Raw genomic sequence first — 20,695 nt, 5'->3', positions numbered from 1 at the left:
TATATCGAAACCTACCTCCCCAGTTCTGGGCTGTATTTGGGGGCTCTGAGTTGCTGTGGAAGAAGAGCTCTCTTTGTCAGTGTCTACAAACTCCTGAGATCGGGGCTCCCCAAATTGAGCTCTGGATTCTAAGAGTCCCTTCCTTTACAGACCCCTAATTTTCCTAGGTTTCCCTGCTTAATTCTTTTGTCCATGGACTTAGGCTTATCTCACTCCAGAGAGTCCTCAGGGAAGAGGGAATGTAAGAAGTCCTGGGCCAGCAATGGAGAGATCCCTGGTTTCCTATCTTTTATCCCATTATTCTGACTCCTTGTGTCATAGCACTTAAGCTTTGTCCCCAGTAGCATTAGCTACTGAAAATAATTTCCTTCCCATGATTTCCCTTCGCATTGCCCCAGCCCAGCTGGGAGTTTCCTCTGGATTTGATTTTCAGTCCTGATAACTCTTCTGTGTATACATGTGACATGTGAAATTCCAAAGTGTTTTCCCCACCACCATGCATGTGTTTCTGAGGTGGGTATCATGAATATGTCCCTTCACTGAGTCAGACGTCCATTCCTGGGTCACCGCTTGTGTGTTCTTGCCTAACACTACTACCACGGATTCCAAGGGGAAATTACCCCCTGGGGAGCCCCTTTCTAACACTTCTCTGGCTCAGGTCTGACCTTGGATAAGTCATGCACAGACTTTCTAGGCTGCAATCTCATCTCCAAAGTGAAGTTATATAATTGTACCGAAGACCCCTTCTAGATCTAAATGACCAGGGCTCCTCTACTCACATGGGATGTGGAGGCCCCTATTTCTCCTTAGGCCCTAGGGTATGTCCTCCATTATTATTTGCTATTAGATCTATCCTATTACCCCTCTGCTCCAACCTCTAGGAATGTTTGTGTGGGGCTGACCTGGGCTTGGAAAGAAACAGAACAGTTTATCTCCATAGAAACTACAACTCCAACCAGGCACTTCGCAAGAGCACAAAAGGATGCGGGGGCGTAGCCTCAACACTGGTATCGCTGAAGACAAAACGGCAACTCCTAGGTTAGCGCGAGATCTGAGCAGAGCGAAAGGCGTGTTGACAGAGGCGGGGCCCGCTAGGAACCACCCCGTCAGCCTCTGGAAAGGGGCGTGGCTGTAACGTAAGGGCGTGGCCTTGCAGGCAGCAGGAAGAAGTTACCTGTTATATGGTTCTATCCATTCTCTTCCCAGCTCTTGAAGTTAGATCGTAAGCCTTTTCCAAAAAAGAGGTAAGGGAAGGTAGACCAGGGACGGCGGAGACTGGCTACTGTATTCCGTAGGCGGGGCCCAACAGCTACTCTTCACCTGCTGAGTCAGGTGAACCGGTCCATGGGGGCGGGGACCAAAATATGAGAAAGGGCGAGGGCAAGGACAGAGGAGGTATTTATTTGTACGTTTTCAAGACTAAACTTACAGTCCTTTTATCTGCAGACCCTTTGGCGTACTTGTCAGGGACACTCTTGGCTTTGGGAAGAGAGAACGGAGGCTACTTTTCAGCAGCAAGGGAACGGCCGGTTTAGGCTTCCTCTCGTCCGTGTTTTCCCTAGTCCAAAACCATAGATCCCCATGGCTTCCGCGGTATGGGGGGGTGCCCCCTGGTGGGGCCCGCCGCCCCCAGCCCCAGCCCGCCCGCTCACGGACGTCGACTTCTGCTCTGGAGCACAGCTGCAGGAACTAACCCAGCTTATCCAGGAGCTGGGTGTGCAGGAGAGCTGGAGTGACGGGCCCAAGACAGGACGAGACCTCCTCCAAGCCAAAGACTTTGTTTTCTCTTTACTTGGTAAGTAACCCTCCCTGCCTTCAGAAACTCCCAGCTCTCTGCCCCGCCCGGGCATCGTGTCACGCTCTCACGATCCCTTCTCTTCCCTTAGGTCTAGTTCACCGCCGGGACCCCCGCTTTCCCCCCCAAGCAGAGCTCTTGCTGCTTCGTGGCGGGATTCGCGAGGGCTCCGTGGATCTGGGGCCTTCACCCCTGGGTCCCTACGCTCGGGGACCTCACTACGACGCCGGCTTCACACTCCTGGTGCCCGTGTTTTCTCTAGATGGCACTGGGCAGGAGCTGCAGCTGGACGCAGAGTCCTGTTACGCCTGGCTCTGCCTGCCAGAACTGATCCACGGAACCTCAGTCCGACAGGCGTGGCAGGATTGCCTAGGACCCCCAGTCCCGGGAGGACGAGATTCGACCCACCAAACTGAAAGCGAAGAAGGTCCCAAGGACCAGCAAAACTCCGTGGACCAACCTCACGGTTACGGTTACGTCACTGAGCTTGAGCTACACGTATCTTTGGAAAAGTCACCTAGTAACGGCTCGGAGCCTGAATCGCCTCGGCAAAACGTAAGCGATCTTGGCTTTCCCGCACCGCTGGATGGTGACGTCACCAAAGCAGCGACGGATCGATCAGTCCCACGGCCGTCGGAGGCTCCCGAGGCGTGGCCTACATTGTGCCCTGCCAAGGTGGCTGTGTGGTTCTTTGCTATGCTGGCTGAGGTCGCCGAGTGCCTGATCCCGGTCCCAGGTGCCCCGCTCTTGGTCCACGCAGCTCGCCACGCGGGGTTCACAACCATCCTCCTGGCTACGCCGGGGCCCCCACGCCGCCTCCTGCTTTTCGACCTGATCCCCGTGGTGTCCGCAGCCGGGTGGCCCGAGGGGGCTCGGAGCCATTCGTGGGCTGGCCCTCTGGCCTCCGAGTCGTCCTCCTTCTACCTAGTGCCTGGCGGCGACATAGAAAGGCCGGGCGCTTCCGGCTGGCAGCTATGCTTCGCCCGCCAGGAGCTGGCGCTCAAGGCGCTCATACCCGCCCCACTGCTGCAAGCGCACGCGGCTGCCCAGGCGTTGCTGCGCCCGCTGGTGGCCGGGACCCGGGCCGCGGCGCCCTACCTTCTGCGGACGTTGCTCTACTGGGCTTGCGAGCGACTGCCCGCACTCTATTTGGCTCGGCCCGAGAACGCAGGTGCCTGCTTCCTGGGGCTGCTGGATGAGCTGGCCCGTGTGCTCGAGGCTGGGATGCTGCCCCACTATTTTCTGAGCGGCCGAAAGCTCTGGGCAGGGGACGGTGCCGCTACGCTGCTCGCGGCGTTAGCCCGGCTTCGCGGGGACCCTGCCCGGGCCCTGTCCGCCACGGTGGAAGAGGCCAAGGCTGCGCGCAAGGGGGGCGGCTTGGCTGGCGTGGGAGGCGGGGCCCATTAAAGACTACTTCTACCGGTATGGAAGGTGCTTCTGTTAGCGAGCGGGATGTGGAGGGGACTAATTGCCCCTCACTTGGGAGACAAACTTAGTACCCTGGAGCCCAAAGATCCCCTTCTAGAAGATGTCCTCGTAGGTTCCTCCCCAACCTTACACTTGTCTCCTGCCCCGTCCTTGGTACAGGTCGTCCCGTCCTGGCTTTTCTGTGGCCAGCATCCCTTGTGCCCTGTTACAGCCTCTGGCAATCATCTTCCCCCAGTTCTTGTGGTCTTTTCTCTCAGGAGTCAATAAGGACGGGGGGGGGGGTATATTTGCTGACAAAACGTGGAAAGCAGGTATGGAGACCAGAGAGACCAATTTGTCTCACACAAAAGCACACTTATTAAGGAGGTCGCATGTCACCCCAGGCTAGATTTTAACCTCCTCCCCAATCTCTTCAGTTATTACCCCTACTTTCCTCATTCAGCTGTCCTCCCATCCTGGGCAGTAGGGTCTCTTTCTCCAGTCTCGGGGTGTCCTCCGTACCATTTATATGAAGCTCAACCTCCCCACCCATTCAGGTTCCATTCAGTGGAGACACCTCCCTGTCCCTCCTCCTCTGAACCGCGAGACCTGCGGCCTGGCCTCGGCTCCGCCTGTGTCGGAGACGGTCCCCACGCCCTGCCTCCAAGGAACCCCGGGGTTCCGCCCGCCCAGCTTCCTCCCCGCTTTCCCGGCGTCTCCGCCCCCTGCCCCGCCCCCTCGGCCGGCTCTGGGAGAAGGGGGAGCTGCGGTTGCCGCCGCCGCCACCGCCGCCGCCTCAGCTTCGCACTGGCGCTGCTGCCGCCGCCGCCGCCGCCGCCGCACTTGGTCCAGCCGCCAGGCCCAGTGCTCTGACTTTACCGGACCAGGGCGCTCTGCAGAGATACCCTCACTCTTTTGGGGGCCCAGGCGCCTAGCCAGGCGAGGAGGGAAGCTCCGCTGGCGGGGGACAGGGAGGGAGGAGCCTGGAACCGGGGCCAGCGCCCGTCGCGGGATCACCAAAAGGACAGGTTGAGGGGCGTCGGGGAAAAGGGGTTGCTGTAGGCAGTCCCAGGGAGGAGGAAGAAACCCAGTCGCAGGAAGCTCTGATGCACTGATTTCCAGGGGGCCTGTTCACCTTTGGGAACTGGCGAAATGGGCGCACTCCTCTCCTGGGGGGCTGGTTGGAGCAGAGGGCGTAGGATCTAAACAGCACCAGCTGTCCCCAAGGAAATTAAGGGGCAGCCAGGAAAACAAAACAAAACACGGGTGCTCCTTATTCCGGGGTGACAGAGGGTCCTCCAGACGACGTCCACCAAGGGTTCCTCCCCATCCTTCCACCTGGTGTATCTGCCCGGAAGGGTGGATTTGGAGGTGACTTCAAAGAGTGGAGGGTAACAAGGTGAGGAAAGGGGCTCAGCAGCTGGAACCCTGTGCCACTGGAAATGAGGGTGACTTGGTGAAAAAGAGCTATTGTAGAGACAGAGTCTGGGAATCCGTTCTCACCGAGCAGGGACAGCCTGGATATTCTGAGACACAGTTTTGGGGGATTTCAGTGAAAAAAGTGGGAGATCCTCTTCACTTAGAGGGTGGCAAAGATACCAGGTGGGGCTCTTCCCTGACATTGGCAGTGCTCCAGTAGGGGTGAGGTGAGCTAATACCCTCAAAGCTAAGGACCCACTCTTTAGATTACAAGAGTGGACAGGAGTACAGAGGCCCCAGAAATAGGGTGAAAAGATGCCTGGGAATATTAAAACCACATACCAGAAATTTTAAGGGTTTTGACTTTGGGATAGGGGGAGTGGGGACAGGGATATTGAAGAGCAGGGGAGGGGTAGTTTTCAGTAGAGGCCAAAAGTTGAGGGTGGGGTTAACTGAGAGGTACATAGGTTGTTGGTTTCAGTGTAGCTAGCGCCGGGGCTCAGGGGTGGGAGCTGCGGGTTGGAGAGGGGACGCTGAGGCTTATCCTAAGGTCCTGTGGGTGGGGCGGTGAGTCGGGGAAGAGCGTCAAGAGCATGCCGTGGTGGTGAGCGGGCTTCTCTGGGGGAGTCCAGCACGCTCCCAGTGCCTGCTGGTTTGGGGGTGTCTCCTCCTGGGGCGCCATGGCGGCGCTGGCCAGTAGCCTGATCCGGCAGAAGCGGGAGGTCCGCGAGCCCGGGGGCAGCCGGCCCGTGTCGGCGCAGCGGCGCGTGTGTCCCCGCGGCACCAAGTCCCTTTGCCAGAAGCAGCTCCTCATCCTGCTGTCCAAGGTGCGACTGTGCGGGGGGCGGCCCGGACGGCCGGACCGCGGCCCGGGTGAGTGGCTGACGCGGGGTCTCCGCAACTGGGGTCTCTCTGCCTGGGAGGTTGAGATGAGGGGCTCTGAAGAATGGGGCCCGACTGAGGGAGGCTCCCGGGAAGTGAAAAGGGGTGGGCAACAAAGTCTCTGCCAGTCTGTGCCTCAGTTTCCCTTCTCTTTTGCCCATAACCCCTAGTCTCCTTGCTTTCGAGGGCAAGGGAAGGTTTGAGGGGTTAATTCTGGCGCCCCAAGCCCCGCAGCTCCTGCTCTCAACACCCCACCCCAGAATCCCCATCCCCACCGCCCTTTGCCTACGTGCTGTCTCTCGCGATTCTTTCCATCCAGAGCCCAGGGTCCTGGGGGTTCCGGACGCCTGGGTCACCCCGAGGGTTTCTGTGGTTCCGGCAGCCCCGCCCCCTCCCCCCGGTTCTCCCGCTCCTCCACGCCTTGGCTTGGTTCCTCCCAGCCGAGCTTGCCTGGCTTATTGCCAATCTCCCCAGCTCTCCCCTGGGTGTCCTTGCAGCTACCTCGCCAGCTCGCCCCTCTTGTGCGCCCTCCTCCCGTGACCTGAGCTTCAAGAGAGGAGCTGGGTACCCCCCAATACCCTCCACGCTACTCCGAAATCGGGTCCCACGAGCTCAGGGGACCCTCTGCCGCGAGCAACTCATAGTACGAGGCTGGTAGAAAACCAGAGCCAAGCCTGGGGGTCGTACCACCTACAAGGGGGTACACGGAAGTCGGCTGAGAGCAAGCGACCAGCAAGGAGAGTTTTGAGGGTTAGTGTGTGATCCCCGTCCAGGTGCCACAGCCAGGGAGTCCCTCTGGCCCCGCTTCTGCCTGCTCCCAGCTGCCCTAGGTTAGCCCCCTCGAGCCCTCCCCCACGTCGCCGCCGCCGATCCGCCACAGTGGTACGGTCCGCAGCCCACCCTTTGAGTAGTGAGACCCGGCCCCCACGTGACTCAGCCTGCCTCCCCACCTCCTCCGCCCCTCCCCTTTCCTTGGTTTCGTACTGAATGTCCCCCACCCTGAGCGGGTTACCTGGCTGAAGGGGAAAGGCTGAGCCTCAGGGAGGCCTGGGCCCCCCGAGCCAGCGGACTGACAGATACAGACAGATGGGTCAGTGTCAGACTGGCCGGCGCTGTGCCAAGGCGAGGCCCGCGCCAAGCGAGCGACAGCTGCAGCAGCAGGTGCTGAGTCAGCGTCAGGCCCAGTCCCACCCCCACTTTGGCGGGGTGCCCTATCCGGTGGTCACCTTGCTGCCCCCCACATTCACAAACACAACGCCCCTTCAGCAGCCCTGCCGGTCTCCCTCTGCCTTTTGATGGATCTCTTCCCTTCCTCTCTGCCCCGCCCCCTGCCTTTCTGGTTAAGCTGTAGAGTAAAATTAAACTATTTAAATAAATTTCAATAAATTAAACTGAAAGCTGGTGGTTAGAAGAAGCAGAAGGGACCTACAACTCAGCGTCCTCAGGAATCGAGAGATGGGAGAGAGCTTTCTTGGAGGGTGAGAAAGTTTGGGCCATAGAACCCTATTCCTTCCCTCCACTCTCCTTTCTTTCCTCTGATCCCACCAAGTGTAGGAATGTTTCTGGGAACAGAGATGTCATTTTCAAATGTCTGTCTCTCTAGAGCCTCAACTCAAAGGCATCGTCACCAAACTCTTCTGCCGCCAGGGATTCTACCTCCAGGCAAATCCCGACGGGAGCATTCAGGGCACGCCAGAGGACACCAGCTCTTTCAGTGAGCAGGAAAGCTGACCCCTGGGTCGGAAGGGGGATGGTGGGGCTAGGAGCCTAGGACAATCTTATTCCTGCTTTAGGTTCTGTTGTTTTCGGTCTGCCTCTGTGACTTCCAAGGGAAGAAGTGAAGCTGGGATGGGGGAGCGCAGATGGGGGTTCAAGGCCTGAGGTACTGATGTCCCCTCTCTCCATCCCCAGCCCACTTCAATCTGATCCCTGTGGGACTCCGTGTGGTCACCATCCAGAGTGCCAAGCTGGGTCACTACATGGCCATGAATGCCGAGGGGCTGCTCTACAGCTCGGTGAGAAAATGAGGCTGAGTGGCTTGGGGTTTGGAGACTCTCCAACTGCAACTTTTTCAACTACAGATATTTTACAGTTCAGGGCTCCCTCTCACTCCAGCTCTTGCTGATGTCCTGTCATCACTGCCCACTCCAGAGCACCTCCTCTGGGGTCCCTCTAATCCTACTCTCACACAGCCCTCCAGATGCCCCCAGGTTTTTTGAATATCCAACTCTTTCTCTTTTAGGGCTCCTATTTCCCATCTTGCCTCCTCCAGACTTCATTATTACTCACTTCCCCAGAGTCATTCAGGAGAGGGGATGGTGAGAGGTTGGGAATACAGTCAAGAGAAGGTATCTTCTTCTTTTTAAAAAAATATTTTATTTATTTAATTTTAGAGAGAGGGGAAGGGAGGGAGAAAGAGAGGCAGAGAAACGTCAATTGGTTGCATCTCGAATGCTCCCAACTGGGAACCTGACCTGCAACCCAGTCTTGTGCTCTGACCGGGAATCGAACCAGCAACCTTTCAATCCGCAGTACAATGCCCAACCCACTCAGCCACACCAGTCAGGGCGAAAAGATATCTTCTTATTCCAAGCCCCACAAAGTCTAGTTCCTAACCCTCAGGGACCTACCAGACTGTTTCTTGTCCTCCCTTTTTCCCATTTCCTGCATAGACTCAGAAATTGGCCTCCCAGCCTAAAAATGTATGGATTATGTCCTGGCTTGTTCTTCTCAGGGCTCCCTTCTGTCCAGTGATGTGTCTATTTGTCTCTTTGTGTGTGCCTTCCTGGGTCTTTGTCTCCTCAGCAACATTTCACAGCTGAGTGTCGCTTTAAGGAGTGTGTCTTTGAGAATTACTATGTCCTGTACGCCTCTGCTCTCTACCGTCAGCGCCGTTCTGGCCGGGCTTGGTACCTAGGCTTGGACAAGGAGGGCCGAGTCATGAAGGGAAATAGAGTCAAGAAGACCAAGGCAGCTGCTCACTTTGTGCCCAAGCTCCTGGAGGGTGAGTATGGACTGAAGAAAATGTGGGCCACATGGGAGGGTATTGACCTTGACACAGACATTTAAGTGACACACAGCAGCTTAGGGGCTACAAGTGTTAAGAGGACACCTGTTATGACAGGTCAAGCCAGGAAGACTTTGGCCTTTGGGCGTTTGGGGAGTTCTCCTCCTATGGGTTGGGGTTCCCAGAGGATGAATGTAGGGAAGGGGAGCCCTTTCAGAGCTCTGATTCTGCCTAGGTCTCTGTGTGCCTAACTCTCCTTCCTGCTCCTCTCTCTCCCCTCCACAGTGGCCATGTACCGGGAGCCTTCTCTCCACAGTGTTCCTGAAACCTCCCCTTCCAGTCCCCCTGCCCCCTGAAATGTAGACCTTGGACCGGAGGCTCCTGCACTTGCACTGATCTGGCCACCGTCTCAGCCTGTCTCCCAGCCCTGCTCCTGGCCCTGTTCTCACCCCAGCTGCCATACTCATGCCCTGAGCAGCCAGGTCCCACCAGGTGCTCTACCCCGAGGGAGCCTAGGAACTGCTGAAACCCTTAGATTCTTGGACCCAGGAGGGGGTCATAGAGGTGAATGTTTGAAAATGGTCCTGGCTGATCAATTCTTTTCTTCCACACGTACATACCCCCAAGGTCTTTTCCAGAGATGGCACTGAGGGTTTCCAAACTGACAGAACCAGGACACAAATACTCCCCACCCCAGGCTCAGCCAGTTCCTGGAGCCCTTTTCATTGCCACCGAGCCATAGATTTATACATCTACTGGAGCTCAGGATTAGTTTTCTTTCCCTACTCCACCTTCTGCCTTGTTCTGGACAGGTTCTGGAACACCATGCACCCCAGCCAGGGCCATTTCTGCATTAAGGCTCTGTGCTGGAATGCAGGCATGCTGCCAGGCTCTGTTCTGGATCCATCAGGCTTTTTTGACCCAGATAGACCCCTGGTTTCCAAGCAGAGAGAGGCTGGATTTGAGCCCCGTTCAGCTCTTGGCTTTGGCCTGAACTGAGGCCAGTCTCAGATCACACAGGTTTAACTTTTTTATCCCAGAGACACCCGATTCTGGAGCATGGTGTCCTAGACACATATGGAGCCATATTTCCTTCTGAATCTCAGCTCTAGGATATAAACTGTGATTCTTCACCCTTCCCTCCACGATGGTACTGGAGCCTAGATAGCCATATTATTGCTCTAGAGTAAGTTCTAGACCCATCCTTCCACCTTCTCTAGTGATACCTATTAAGGATGAGCTCTGGAAAGGACTCAGCTATGATTCATAAAGAACTAAGTCTTGGATGGATTAAGAACTATGTATTGTTTTTCCTGGATAATTTTCTAAAAATTTTATCCTCCCTATAGAATGCTAACCTTATTTTTTACATGCAGTTTCTAGCTCCTGCAACTCAGCTGGGGTCCAGGGAAATAAATTCTGAAGAAGGACAGAGGAGTTTTAGAAGGAATCCTTGGCTCATAGTGGGGAAGCTAGGATGGGGGAGGGGCCAAAACCATGACATAATTGGACCTGTACCTGGGTTGGGGGGACATGAACACTTAGCTACCTCAGCAGGAATTCCTTTCAGATCCCCTTTAAAGCTGAGGTCTTTAGGGTAATGGGTCTAACATAAAAAGGATAAATATGTCATAGCCTTGACTCCCCCAGTGAGGAGACCCCAATTCAGCAATAAGTCTCACCACTCTCCCCTAGGTTAGGCCAAGGAGGGTGAGGGCCCCTTGGATTCTAGACCTCATATACCCCCCAGAGCTTCTAACTGAAGAGAACTTGCTTTACTTTACAGTTTATAATCTCAGCTGTGTTTTAGGTACCCAAAAGGGGCCTGACTAGATTTTTCTGAAAAACGTGGAGAGCAAAGGGTAGGCTTTAAAAAGATCAGGAACCCATTAGTGAACTAGGAGGTAGACTGAGTAGCCTCAGACCTGAGCATGGTAGACTGAGGAGGCCCCAAAGGGAGGGTCTAAGACGCAGGAGGCAGGTCACTTTTCCTCCTGCTCTTTCTACTTCCAACTTGTTGCAAGTGGAGTTAATACTTTCCTAACCCACACAGACCCCCCCCCCCCGCCCCCAGGCTCCACTCATCCCCTGGCTCTGCTCCCAGGGGACCGGGTTTCCACTCCATGCATTCTCAATTAAAGAAGATTTATACAACTGATGTCTATCATCTGTGGGTGGCGGGCATTGGCAGTTGTTCGGGGCGGGACCAAGTTCCAGGGGCGGGGCGGGTGGGCTGGCGGCTGCCCCCCAACAACAGGTGCACATTCTTGGGTGCCTCGTCACTTCCCCTGCACTGGCTGTCCGGGCGGTTCACTGAGCAAACTCACTGAACACGGCTGGGCTATGACCCCAGGGGCGCCGCTGCTGCTGTTGTTGGGGGCGCTGGGGACGTCGCTCGTCCCAGGTAAGTCTGGGCCTCAAAAAGGCAGTGACAGGGTCAGAGGTCGTGGCCGAGCACCATGACTTCATTTAGTACTCTTCTCCAGGTGCCCGCGGCTCGGAGGCAGAAGGTCGGCTCCGCGAGAAACTTTTCTCGGGCTATGATAGCTCGGTGCGGCCGGCGCGGGAGGTGGGAGACCGCGTCAGGGTCAGCGTTGGCCTCACACTGGCGCAACTCATCAGCCTGGTGAGGGCGCACGCGGACGGTTGAGGTCAGGGCTCCCCGGCAGGTTGGGGGGCGTGGCTTTGGATGGGGCAGTACAGAGGGACGGCTGGGGCGAGTCGAGGCTGAGAGATGGACTGGTCGTTAGCAGACCCTGGGTCAAAATCGGCGTGGCTGCTGGGCAGGCCAAGGGTAGAGCCGAGTACGGTGAAGAACTTGCCTGTAGACGGATCTTGAAGTGGATCTGGGGCTGATGGACTGACTGGAAGGCGGGCCTTGAGGCGCGGTCACAGGCTGGGGCGGAGCTTGGTGCCGGACAGCGTCAATCAATAGCAACGTGGGGAGATTCAGGGTTGGGTGAATTCTGAGCTGTGGCTGGAGCCCGCCTGGGGCGGGACTTATAGAGGAATTGGCTGACACCGTAGACCGCAGGAAGTTTCGGAGGGAGAGGCGGGGCTTGGGCCGAAGAGGGTGGGACTCAGAAAAAGCAGGGAGTTTCCAGGGAGAGCTTGACCCGCCGTACCCTCTTAATTCTGTCCACTTATATAACCTTAACCTTTTAAACTTTTCCCTTCTAGAACGAGAAGGATGAGGAGATGAGCACAAAGGTGTACTTAGATCTGGTACGGAGACCCCACGGGGTGGGAGAGGGCGTCTCGCTGCCTTTACAATTTCCTCGAATGTCCGGTCCAGTCAAAAATACTTCTTGCATCACGAACTAAAAAAATACGTTTATAACTGAAACAGAAGCTTCAGGAAACATACCTTTACTACGAGAGTTGCACTTCATGCATTTGTTTCATTCTAATTTTTTTAAACACTAGTGTGGGGCCACTAATTTGATTCTTGGGCCACTAAAGAGTCGAACTGCAGTTTGAAAACCACTGTTTTAGAGGATGGCTAGTGCAACGTCCTCCTTGTTATAGACTAAAAATTGGGGCCCGTTGCGAGGGAAGGGGACATTAGCAGGTGGAGCCGGAACCAGAACCCCCGACCTCCAGAATCAGAAGCCCATGCCTGCGCGGCTCCCCACCCTTGAACTCACCGCCCGTTTCCTTCGGATATTACAAGTTTCCTCCCAGCCTCCAGTCCCTAACAGTTCTTCTTAGCCTCTGCTTTCCTAGGAGTGGACTGACTACAGGCTGAGCTGGGACCCCGCGGAGTACGAAGACATCGATTTTCTCCGCATCCAGGCTCAATCAGTTTGGCTACCAGATGTGGTGCTACTGAACAAGTAGGATCTTTCCAAGACGGCGGGGTGGGCGAGGCCTCTGGAAGGGCGGGGCATCATGGGGGCGGGGCCTGATCCCACATGAGAAGTTTCCTTCCTCGCAGCAACGACGGAAATTTTGGCGTCGCATTGGACATCAACGTTGTGGTAGCCTCCGACGGCTCCGTACGCTGGCAGCCCCCGGGCCTCTATCGCAGCAGCTGCAGCATCCAGGTCTCTGGGCTCCATCTGGGAAACTCAAGGCGCTCTTAGAAACCTTCCTCCATTATCTCCCATGACCCTCACTCATCTCTCTTGCCCTCCTTATTTTCCATTGTTTCATCTTTTCTGCTTACTTTCATTGACTTCCAGTCTTCCTCAGTAACTTCAGTAACTCCCCTCCGTTGCCCATGGCTTCCCCTAATAACCTCCAAATTCCTTTGTGACCCCGTCTGTGTGACCTCTCCTGGTGGCCCCGGTCTCCCTGGTGCCCCATATCCTCTATCTGCCCTGTGACCTCCCTAACTCCCTCATCCCTGACAAGTTGTCTGTCAGCTCTAGTGACTCCTCCTTCCATCCAGGTCACCTACTTTCCCTTTGACTGGCAGAACTGCACCATGGTGTTCAGTTCCTATAGCTATGACAGCTCAGAGGTCAGCCTGCACACTGGCTTGGGTCCACATGGACAGGAGCGGCAGGAAGTGCACATTCATGAAGGGACCTTCATTGGTGAGTGGACATAGCTCCCACATCCATGGGTTTTATGACTTTCAGTTTCTAAAAAGCTGATAAATATACTCCATCAATGATGCCCAGTACAACCCTGTGGGGTCAGCAAGATAGGTACGACTATCTACATTTGGCGAATGTGGAAATTGAGACTTACTTAAGTTTATTAGAGATGGGCTGTCCAGCCTAATGTCCACAGCTAGCCCCTTAACACATCAGCCTCCTCTGCTCTAGAATGTGACTGAGCAAGCCATATGCAGCACCAACAAGGACCAGGTCCCACACCTGTGTACCCTTCTTCTGTTTTCCCCTTCCCTCAAGAGAATGGCCAATGGGAGATTATTCACAAGCCTTCTCGACTAATCCAGCCTCCGGTGGATCCTAGGAGAGGAGGAGGAGGACAGCGTGAAGAAGTCACCTTCTACCTCATCATTCGCCGGAAGCCTCTCTTCTATCTGGTCAATGTCATTGCTCCATGCATACTCATCACTCTCTTGGCCATCTTTGTCTTCTACCTGCCACCAGATGCAGGTAAGGGGCGGGGGAGGCCCCAGGCCTTCTTCTTACCAATATCTCAGCTTCTTTCTCTCCACCCTTCATCCAGGCAAGGTTTTCCTGCCAAGTCAAGCCATCATGGGTGATGCTTCACCAATCTCACTCAGGTTTTCTCTTTAACCAGAGACTTTTCATCTGGATCCCGATTTTCCCTCCAACCTCAGTCTCTACCTCTCCTCTGGTGCCCACTTCTTTTCACCCAGTACTATCTGAACTCTTTCCTTCAGAATCCTAGTATCTCATTCTTGAAACCTTCACTCCTTTGAATAACAAACTCCTGGGTTTAGACAACACTCCCTTTCCCTATCCTCATTCCTGGCATCCTCTTTCCCCAACTTTTTAGACAACTACCAGTCTTTTAACCTTTCACTTCCCTTGGAAATAATAACCAATATTTCTCTAGGTTACAATGTAATGTAGTAAGAGTAACCTTGGGCAAATTCCTTAATCTCTATGTGTCTCAGTTTCCTAATCTGGACATGAGGACAATTATTGTTCCTACTGAACAGGATTATTTTGAGGATCAACTCATAGAATTATGCCTGGTATGCAGTAAATTCTATGTAAGGGCAGTATTGTCTTTGCTACTTTTGAGCACTTGGTGTAAGGTAATACAATTAACATGTTACACAGATTAACTCAATTCTAACCTTTACAGCAACGCTGCAAGTTAAGTACTGATTTATTTTCCATTATACAGAGCAAGATAAAGAGGCTGAGACAGTTTATGTCATTTGCCTGACATTACACAGTCAGAAAGAGGCAGTGTTGTTTTCCAACCCTGGTTAGTGCCAGTCTGATTCAGAGACTGATATCCTTAACTCTGGTATTCAAAACATGTTTTCCTTCTCTTTGAAATCAAGTCCTCTTTCTACCTAGGGAAGGGGAGTGATGCAGCTCTAGGACATAATTCCAAATGTAACGCTTACTTCCTCCTAGAGCAAGGCAAACCTTGGAACCCAATATTATAGGACTAAAGTAGAGCAGACCATAAAAGTTATTTATTTCAGTATCTTCCATAAAGTTTGCAGAGTCTGTTGTATGCCACAGGAATAACTGCCACTCAGCATACATATCCTTATATATTTTGTTTCACTTTTAGTGATAGGATCTGATTTACATTTTAACAGAATCAATCTGGTTGCTCTGTTGAGAACAGAGGTGGATAAGGGCAAAGAAGAGGCCTTTATAATAACTCAGACCTGAGGTAATGGTGGTTTATACCACGGTAGTAGGGGTAGGTGTGATCAGCCATCAATTTCAGGATATATTTTGAAGGCAGAGCCATTATAGGGTTTGCTATGAACTGGATATTACATGAGCAAGAGAGCTGAGAATGACTCAAAGGGTTTTGGCCTGTGCCCACAGGAAAGATGAAGTTGTTATTTATGAAATGGGGAAGACTATGGAAGGAGTTGGTGTTGAAGGAATTAGGTTTTAGGCATATTAAGTTTGAGATTTCTATTGGACATCCAAGTGGAGAGGTTAAGTTGGCAGGTGAATATAAGTCTGGAATTTAAGGGAGTAAGTCCAGGTTGGAGGTATAAATGTAGGAGTCATTTGCAGGCACTTGGCCCTTCCAAAAGCCTGTCCTTGAGTGGGCTGGATCCATGGTCATCAGTTGTGCTGTGGGAATTATCTTCTGACAAAACCTAATCCTTCTGCCTTCCCTTCTGCCCTCCCAAGGAGAGAAAATGGGGCTCTCAATCTTTGCCCTACTGACTCTTACTGTGTTCCTGCTGCTGTTGGCAGACAAAGTGCCTGAGACCTCTCTATCTGTACCCATCATTATCAAGTATCTCATGTTTACCATGATCCTCGTCACCTTCTCAGTCATCCTCAGTGTCGTTGTTCTCAACCTGCACCATCGCTCACCTCACACCCACCAAATGCCCCTTTGGGTCCGTCAGGTAAGAAAAATCTCCTTGAGTTGCTATTGACTCTTAATCTTAGTGCTCGGCTTTTTGTCCAGGTATGACTCCTCTCTCCCTCCTACCACTTCAACCTTTCTTTCACAGACCTGAGGGAGAACAACTTTTTGTGGAGTGTTGAAGCACCAAGTCCCGTTGGCTGTTGAAACACTGCACAATTAAATTTATCCTCCCATCATTACCATTTCATAGATCCCACACTCTCTTCATCAGCATTGCCCATCCCAATCCCAGGGAAATATTCTCAGGGTTAGGTACGAGGGTTAGGTATGATCAGGGTGGAATCCTTCAAAACTTTCCTTTCCAGTCAGGATGACTCCCAGCCCACTTAAGAGCTCTGAAGGCTATGTGGTTGCATTTCCTTGTCTGTGTAGCTCCGTGGGACATATGCACGCATGCTCAGCAATGGGCATGTGGCGTGAGGGTGGCCAGCTACTTCCCTTCTGGTCTAAAAACAGAGCCCCCTCCAACATGCCTCTTTTTCTACTCTGCAGATCTTCATCCACAAACTCCCTCTGTACCTGGGTCTTAAGAGGCCTAAACCTGAGAGAGACCAGATGCCAGAGCCACCTCCTGCAGCCCTCAGGGATTCTCTGGGAAGTGGCTGGGGTCGGGGAACAGATGAATATTTCATTCGGAAGCCACCGTGTGATTTTCTCTTCCCCAAATCCAAGAGGTAGTACCTACTCAGGAATGGGAGAACTACAGTTCCCAGAAGACTGTGCAGAGGCACAGGGCCGGCGCTCCCAAAAGATGCTGTGGTTGAGCATCAGGGGAGTTGTAGTATCCCTTCTGCTGCCCACTTGGCTGCTGGCCGGGAGAGCCTTAAAAGTTTTGAAAAGGGGGCAGGGTGTTGGGGCGGGGTCTACAGCCCAGGCAGGCTGTGTCTTTGCACCCCGGGCGTGACCAAACGATCCCGCCTCTTCCAGGTTCCAGCCTGAACTGTCTGCGCTGGATCTACGGCGATTTATCAATGGTCCAAACCGGGCTGTAGGCCTGCCCCCTGAGCTACGGGAGGTCGTTTCCTCGATCAGTTACATCGCTCAACAGCTGCAGGAACAAGAGGACCACGACGCAGTAAGTCCAGTGAGGGTGGAGCTGGGCAAAGCCTTGGTAGCCTTGGCTCCACCTGAAAACTCAGGCTCCGCCCCTAGCACTCGTTTGTTTTTGTTGTTTTTGTTTTGTTGTTTTAATTGCAAGTTTGCCTCATTTGATCCCGCCCCCCTGCTTTCCGACTGGTTCTTTACCCTCACCAACCGCCCATAGTTTGGCTACCCTTTTCGGAGCCTTCTGGTCTCAGAGCGGTGGTAAGCCCGGGGCCTGGGACCTGGGCTCTGGGGTAGCCTTCCCTAGGGTCTGGAGCTCAAAAACAGTTTCCTCTGCCTACCCTCAGTTGAAGGAAGACTGGCAATTTGTGGCCATGGTAGTGGACCGCCTCTTCCTGTGGACCTTCATCATCTTCACCAGTGTCGGGACCCTCATCATCTTCCTGGATGCCACATACCACTTGCCCCCTGCCGACCCCTTTCCTTAGGACCTAGGGCCAACACCCAAGTCCTTAGCCAGCTAAATTGATAGTTGGGCAGCACTCTGGAGCCCCATTCCTTTCTGCATATTAACTCCTTCACAAGGGATCTAGTCATCTCCTTTTGTTTACAGGGAGAGAGCCCAAGTGGGACTGGGCATACTGGGGTCCACCAGAAACGCCCTATCAGCTGATTTAGTCTTTGGCTTCTGAAAGCAGCTTCTAACACCCAAATTTCCAGTAAAATGGAACAAAGAACAAGAACTAGACTGTAAGCCTTACGGAGGACAGGGACTGTGTCTTGTTCACTGTAATGTCCCCAGCACCTAACACATATCCTGCTTAACATTTGTTGAATAAATAGGGACATTTTTTCTGGAAGGAAAAAAATCAGCACTTATATTTGCATGTTAGGACTAGTGGTCATTTTTCCTTTTTTATACCTCTCTGTAACTTTGTTTTTTAATTTATTTTCAGAGAGAGGGGAAGGGAGGGAGAGAAACATGGATCGGTTGCCTCTCGCATACCCCCAACTGGGAACCTGGCCCAGAACCCAGGCATGTGCCCTGACCAGGAAGCAAACCTATGACCTTTCTGTTTGCATGCCAGTGCTCAATCCACTGAGCCACACCAGCCAGGGCATAATTTACAATGTTTTGAAATAAGTATTACCCTTAGGATTGAAAGAAAGAAGGGGGTTATTTCTAAAAGGATGTATTTGTAATGAGAGGGAAAAAGTGCACTTTAAATATACCCACGTTCCAGTTTTGGAGCTAATAATAGCATCTGCCCCCTATTCTGAGGATCTTATGAGAAGATGGAACAAAAGCATTATGCAAAATGTATCAGAGGTTGTAAACTTGTGTGTTTTGTTTGACCCATGACATTGGCTTGCATAATTTTAAATTTGAATTCATTTGTTACTTTTAAATGTTGGGTATTCCACAGAGAAATTCGGATTTCTGGCTTCTCTTGAAAATATTTTAAAAACTACAGCAACACAAGGCCTGATTCCCCTGTTGGCAACAACCTGTCAGAGCTGATTAGTGGCTGCCCACTCTGGTCAGTTCTTCAAAGCCTCCATCCACCTGACAAGCTTCCCTCATTTTACTTACTCATCTGTACATAACACTAGATGAAACACAGGGGAGGGCAGGAGGTTGCAAGGAGTTGAAGCCAGTGGGAGGCTAGGAGTAGAAAAAGGAAGTTTGCCTCTCTTATGGCCATCATATATATATATATATATATATTGGCCTTAGTTTTCTTTCAATTTGGAGAAGTTTGAAGCTGGTTTAAGGTAAGGCCTTTCTGGGACATGAAGATCTTGTGCCCAGCAGGCTGTGTGAACTGAACTGATTGAATGTTTCTTCCTAGAGGTCAGACCAAAATCAGCTGGAGCCTAGGAGCTGCAGCAATTACAATGAAGTGCCTAGGGTCAGCAAGTCCTCACACCTACTCAGTTACTGGAGGTTGTTGTCCTAAGACAGAGAATAGGGCTACAACTCCCCAGGATCCCTGTGGGACAAGGTCAGCATGTCCCTGTCCAGCCAGACCCACCAGACACGCAAATAATTTGCACCTGGCATCCCACTGTGGCGCACAATTCATTTGTCTTGTTGGTTTATTGGCCTAGAGAGTTGGACACACACACAAATGCGGAGATAAATATTGGTCAGTTTCTCTAAATCTGGGTCCTTACTACATATAGAGCTAGAGTCTGTAGAATTCTAAATCTTGCGTGCTGTGGCACAGAACCAGCGGCCTTCCCTCCCACCATTACCACTCTGCCCAGGGAACATGGGGAAAGGGGGCACAAACTGACAAGACTTGATAATTTTCAAGGTGAAATTGCAAAACCCCATATTTCCAACATCTGAAATTCACAATATTCAAGTTCCCCATAGCTTTTAATATCCATTTCACCACAATCTCATTTGTTGCACAGAACCACCAAATTCTGGAAACTTATTTTCCTAAATCATATTTTCAAAAAAATAAATGTCTACAATCTCAGTTCTCCCAAAATAGTTTTAGAACTTTGACCTGTCCTGAAATTCAAATTCCCTGGTCTATCCTCCACCCCTTCCATCTCCCATGCCTTTTTGCCTCAGAGGAGTTCAGGTTAAGGATATAAGGAGAGTATCATTCCATCTGCCCCCCCGCCTCTAAGGCCTTCCGCAGCCTCTCTTGTGGTTCCGCTGTGTGTGTATATATATATAATTTGTGTGTAGATATATATATGTATGTATCCTTTATTATGTACTTTTTTCGCAGTTTTTCTAAAGTGCCAGAAACAAGATTTGTGGGAATTTTTAGTGATTTTTTTTTTTTGCATTTTTCCCTGTTTAAAATTGTTTTTTCCTCCCATAAAAATTGGAACTAGGTACATTCAGTAGGAAAACTCTTCACTCGGACTGTGGCCAAGACCAGGAAAAGTGCAAAGAGACAGAGGAGCAGTGAGGGAGTGACTCGCCTCCATGGCTGACATTCAGGGAGCCTGTCAAAACCGACTCTTTTGTACAGTCTGGGAGGGTAAGAGGAGGCAGGACGCTGCTCCTGTCCCTCTCCCCCAAGTTCACCTCCCCTTCTAAAAGCCATGATCTTGCCCTTTCAATGTGTGTTGAGAGGGCAGCCATCTTGGCCCCAGAAAACAGTAGCTAGGGAAAAGGCTGCCATTTTGATGACAGCAACTCTTCCCTTTTTAAACTGCACTCCTCTAATTCCCATTTATCAAATTTGCTCCCCCAAACTGGCTCTCCCCTTGTGAGCTGGGATTTTTGGGGGGGAAGGGAGGAAGGTGGGATGGGAAATGTTCATCCAATCACAGATTGGGAGGCCCAGTTACCAGAGAATTAGGAGCAAACATTTCTTCAACTCCCCACTGGAAGGAAACATAGGGACCCTGACCAGGGTTAACTAGTGCAAATTAGGGATTAGGGACTACTTAAGGTCCCTGAACCCCATCCTAGGCTGGGATCTTTGGGTGTGGGGAACTGAATCAAAGATGGGGTATAAGGTGCTATTTTGGAGGGAAAGTTGGTGGGGATACCCCAAAGCCCACCAAGGGAATAGTATGGTTTCCCCAAAACCATCTGGAGTGATTGGTGAGGGAAATGACACTGGGGGAGATGGGAGTAAAGGTAAGGATGGGAGGTCATGTGCAAATCTTGGGCTTACCCACCCATCCAACCCCCATTATTTTTCTGGCTATTTGGTCTAGTCTGGGAGAAACCATCAGGAAAAAACAGGGAGAAAGTAGATTCCCTTCCCCATCCCAAATGGAGCTCCTCCCTCCTAGCCCCCAAACCTGATTTAGCCCAGAAGAGGCCATATGTAGAGGCAGAAAGAGCTGTGATATACTCACCTCTTTTGCCTTGGAAGAATCTAGGGCTCACTGGATTTGGGGATCAATATAGAGCCAAGATTGGTGCTGCCCTGGGCTGGGAAGGAAACAGGTGGGTAGCCCTCCTCCCCAACACCTCTTTGACCTGGATTGGGAGAGGCCATGTCCAGAGTGTAGGAGTATGAGGAGGAATATGGAAGATCCAAAGGCATGGAAGCCAAGGAAGGCATGGCATCTTAATGTGGAGGGAAAAGGGACACAGAAATCCACCATCAGAAGAATAGAATCCA

The 20,695-nt window shown here is 52.2% G+C and overlaps 3 protein-coding genes across 6 annotated transcripts; all 3 read left to right on the top strand.

The window, feature by feature from the left end:
* The first annotated feature begins 1,135 nt into the window (after positions 1 to 1,135).
* TMEM102 (transmembrane protein 102) lies at positions 1,136 to 3,220 on the top strand. 2 transcript variants are annotated; one of them, XM_090291377.1, is made up of 3 exons: positions 1,136 to 1,244; positions 1,447 to 1,795; positions 2,058 to 3,220. In XM_090291377.1, the coding sequence occupies exons 2-3, from the start codon at positions 1,582 to 1,584 to the stop codon at positions 3,200 to 3,202; spliced, it is 1,359 nt and encodes a 452-aa protein (XP_090147503.1). In that variant the 5' UTR covers positions 1,136 to 1,244; positions 1,447 to 1,581; the 3' UTR covers positions 3,203 to 3,220. The 2 variants fall into 2 exon arrangements, with proteins under 2 accessions (XP_090147503.1, XP_090147502.1); XM_090291376.1 differs by having other exon boundaries at positions 1,887 to 3,220.
* Positions 3,221 to 4,026: 806 nt separating this feature from the next.
* FGF11 (fibroblast growth factor 11) lies at positions 4,027 to 10,664 on the top strand. Of its 2 annotated transcripts, none has more exons than XM_090291381.1 (5): positions 4,027 to 5,494; positions 7,107 to 7,217; positions 7,415 to 7,518; positions 8,393 to 8,507; positions 8,796 to 10,664. In XM_090291381.1, exons 1-5 carry the CDS (start codon positions 5,302 to 5,304, stop codon positions 8,864 to 8,866), a joined length of 594 nt encoding a protein of 197 aa, XP_090147507.1. In that variant the 5' UTR covers positions 4,027 to 5,301; the 3' UTR covers positions 8,867 to 10,664. The 2 variants fall into 2 exon arrangements, with proteins under 2 accessions (XP_090147507.1, XP_090147506.1); XM_090291380.1 differs by having other exon boundaries at positions 8,309 to 8,507.
* A 127-nt stretch (positions 10,665 to 10,791) lies between these two features.
* On the top strand, positions 10,792 to 19,324 carry CHRNB1 (cholinergic receptor nicotinic beta 1 subunit). Of its 2 annotated transcripts, none has more exons than XM_090291379.1 (11): positions 10,792 to 10,914; positions 10,997 to 11,136; positions 11,691 to 11,735; positions 12,237 to 12,346; positions 12,448 to 12,556; positions 12,904 to 13,051; positions 13,373 to 13,582; positions 15,440 to 15,516; positions 16,032 to 16,213; positions 16,467 to 16,614; positions 16,931 to 19,324. In XM_090291379.1, exons 1-11 carry the CDS (start codon positions 10,854 to 10,856, stop codon positions 17,069 to 17,071), a joined length of 1,371 nt encoding a protein of 456 aa, XP_090147505.1. In that variant the 5' UTR covers positions 10,792 to 10,853; the 3' UTR covers positions 17,072 to 19,324. The 2 variants fall into 2 exon arrangements, with proteins under 2 accessions (XP_090147505.1, XP_090147504.1); XM_090291378.1 differs by having other exon boundaries at positions 15,293 to 15,516.
* The last annotated feature ends 1,371 nt before the right edge of the window (positions 19,325 to 20,695 follow it).

Source organism: Furipterus horrens, unplaced genomic scaffold (genome assembly GCF_987537825.1).
Source record: "Furipterus horrens unplaced genomic scaffold, mFurHor1.1.pri manual_scaffold_11, whole genome shotgun sequence".
Lineage (NCBI taxonomy): Eukaryota > Metazoa > Chordata > Mammalia > Chiroptera > Furipteridae > Furipterus > Furipterus horrens.
The sequence above is the reverse complement of the archived record's forward strand: the minus strand, read 5'-3'. Positions and strand labels throughout refer to the sequence as shown.

Coding starts and splice junctions, on each gene's coding strand:
- FGF11 (XM_090291380.1), top strand. CDS start 5,302: ATGGCGGCGCTGGCCAGTAGCCTGATCCGGCAGAAGCGGGAGGTCCGC. Junction 5,495..7,106: donor ACGGCCGGACCGCGGCCCGG/GTGAGTGGCTGA, acceptor CTGTCTCTCTAG/AGCCTCAACTCAAAGGCATC. Junction 8,508..8,795: donor TGTGCCCAAGCTCCTGGAGG/GTGAGTATGGAC, acceptor TCCCCTCCACAG/TGGCCATGTACCGGGAGCCT.
- CHRNB1 (XM_090291378.1), top strand. CDS start 10,854: ATGACCCCAGGGGCGCCGCTGCTGCTGTTGTTGGGGGCGCTGGGGACG. Junction 11,137..11,690: donor TGGCGCAACTCATCAGCCTG/GTGAGGGCGCAC, acceptor TTTCCCTTCTAG/AACGAGAAGGATGAGGAGAT. Junction 16,615..16,930: donor AACAAGAGGACCACGACGCA/GTAAGTCCAGTG, acceptor GCCTACCCTCAG/TTGAAGGAAGACTGGCAATT.
- TMEM102 (XM_090291376.1), top strand. CDS start 1,582: ATGGCTTCCGCGGTATGGGGGGGTGCCCCCTGGTGGGGCCCGCCGCCC. Junction 1,796..1,886: donor CTTTGTTTTCTCTTTACTTG/GTAAGTAACCCT, acceptor CTCTTCCCTTAG/GTCTAGTTCACCGCCGGGAC.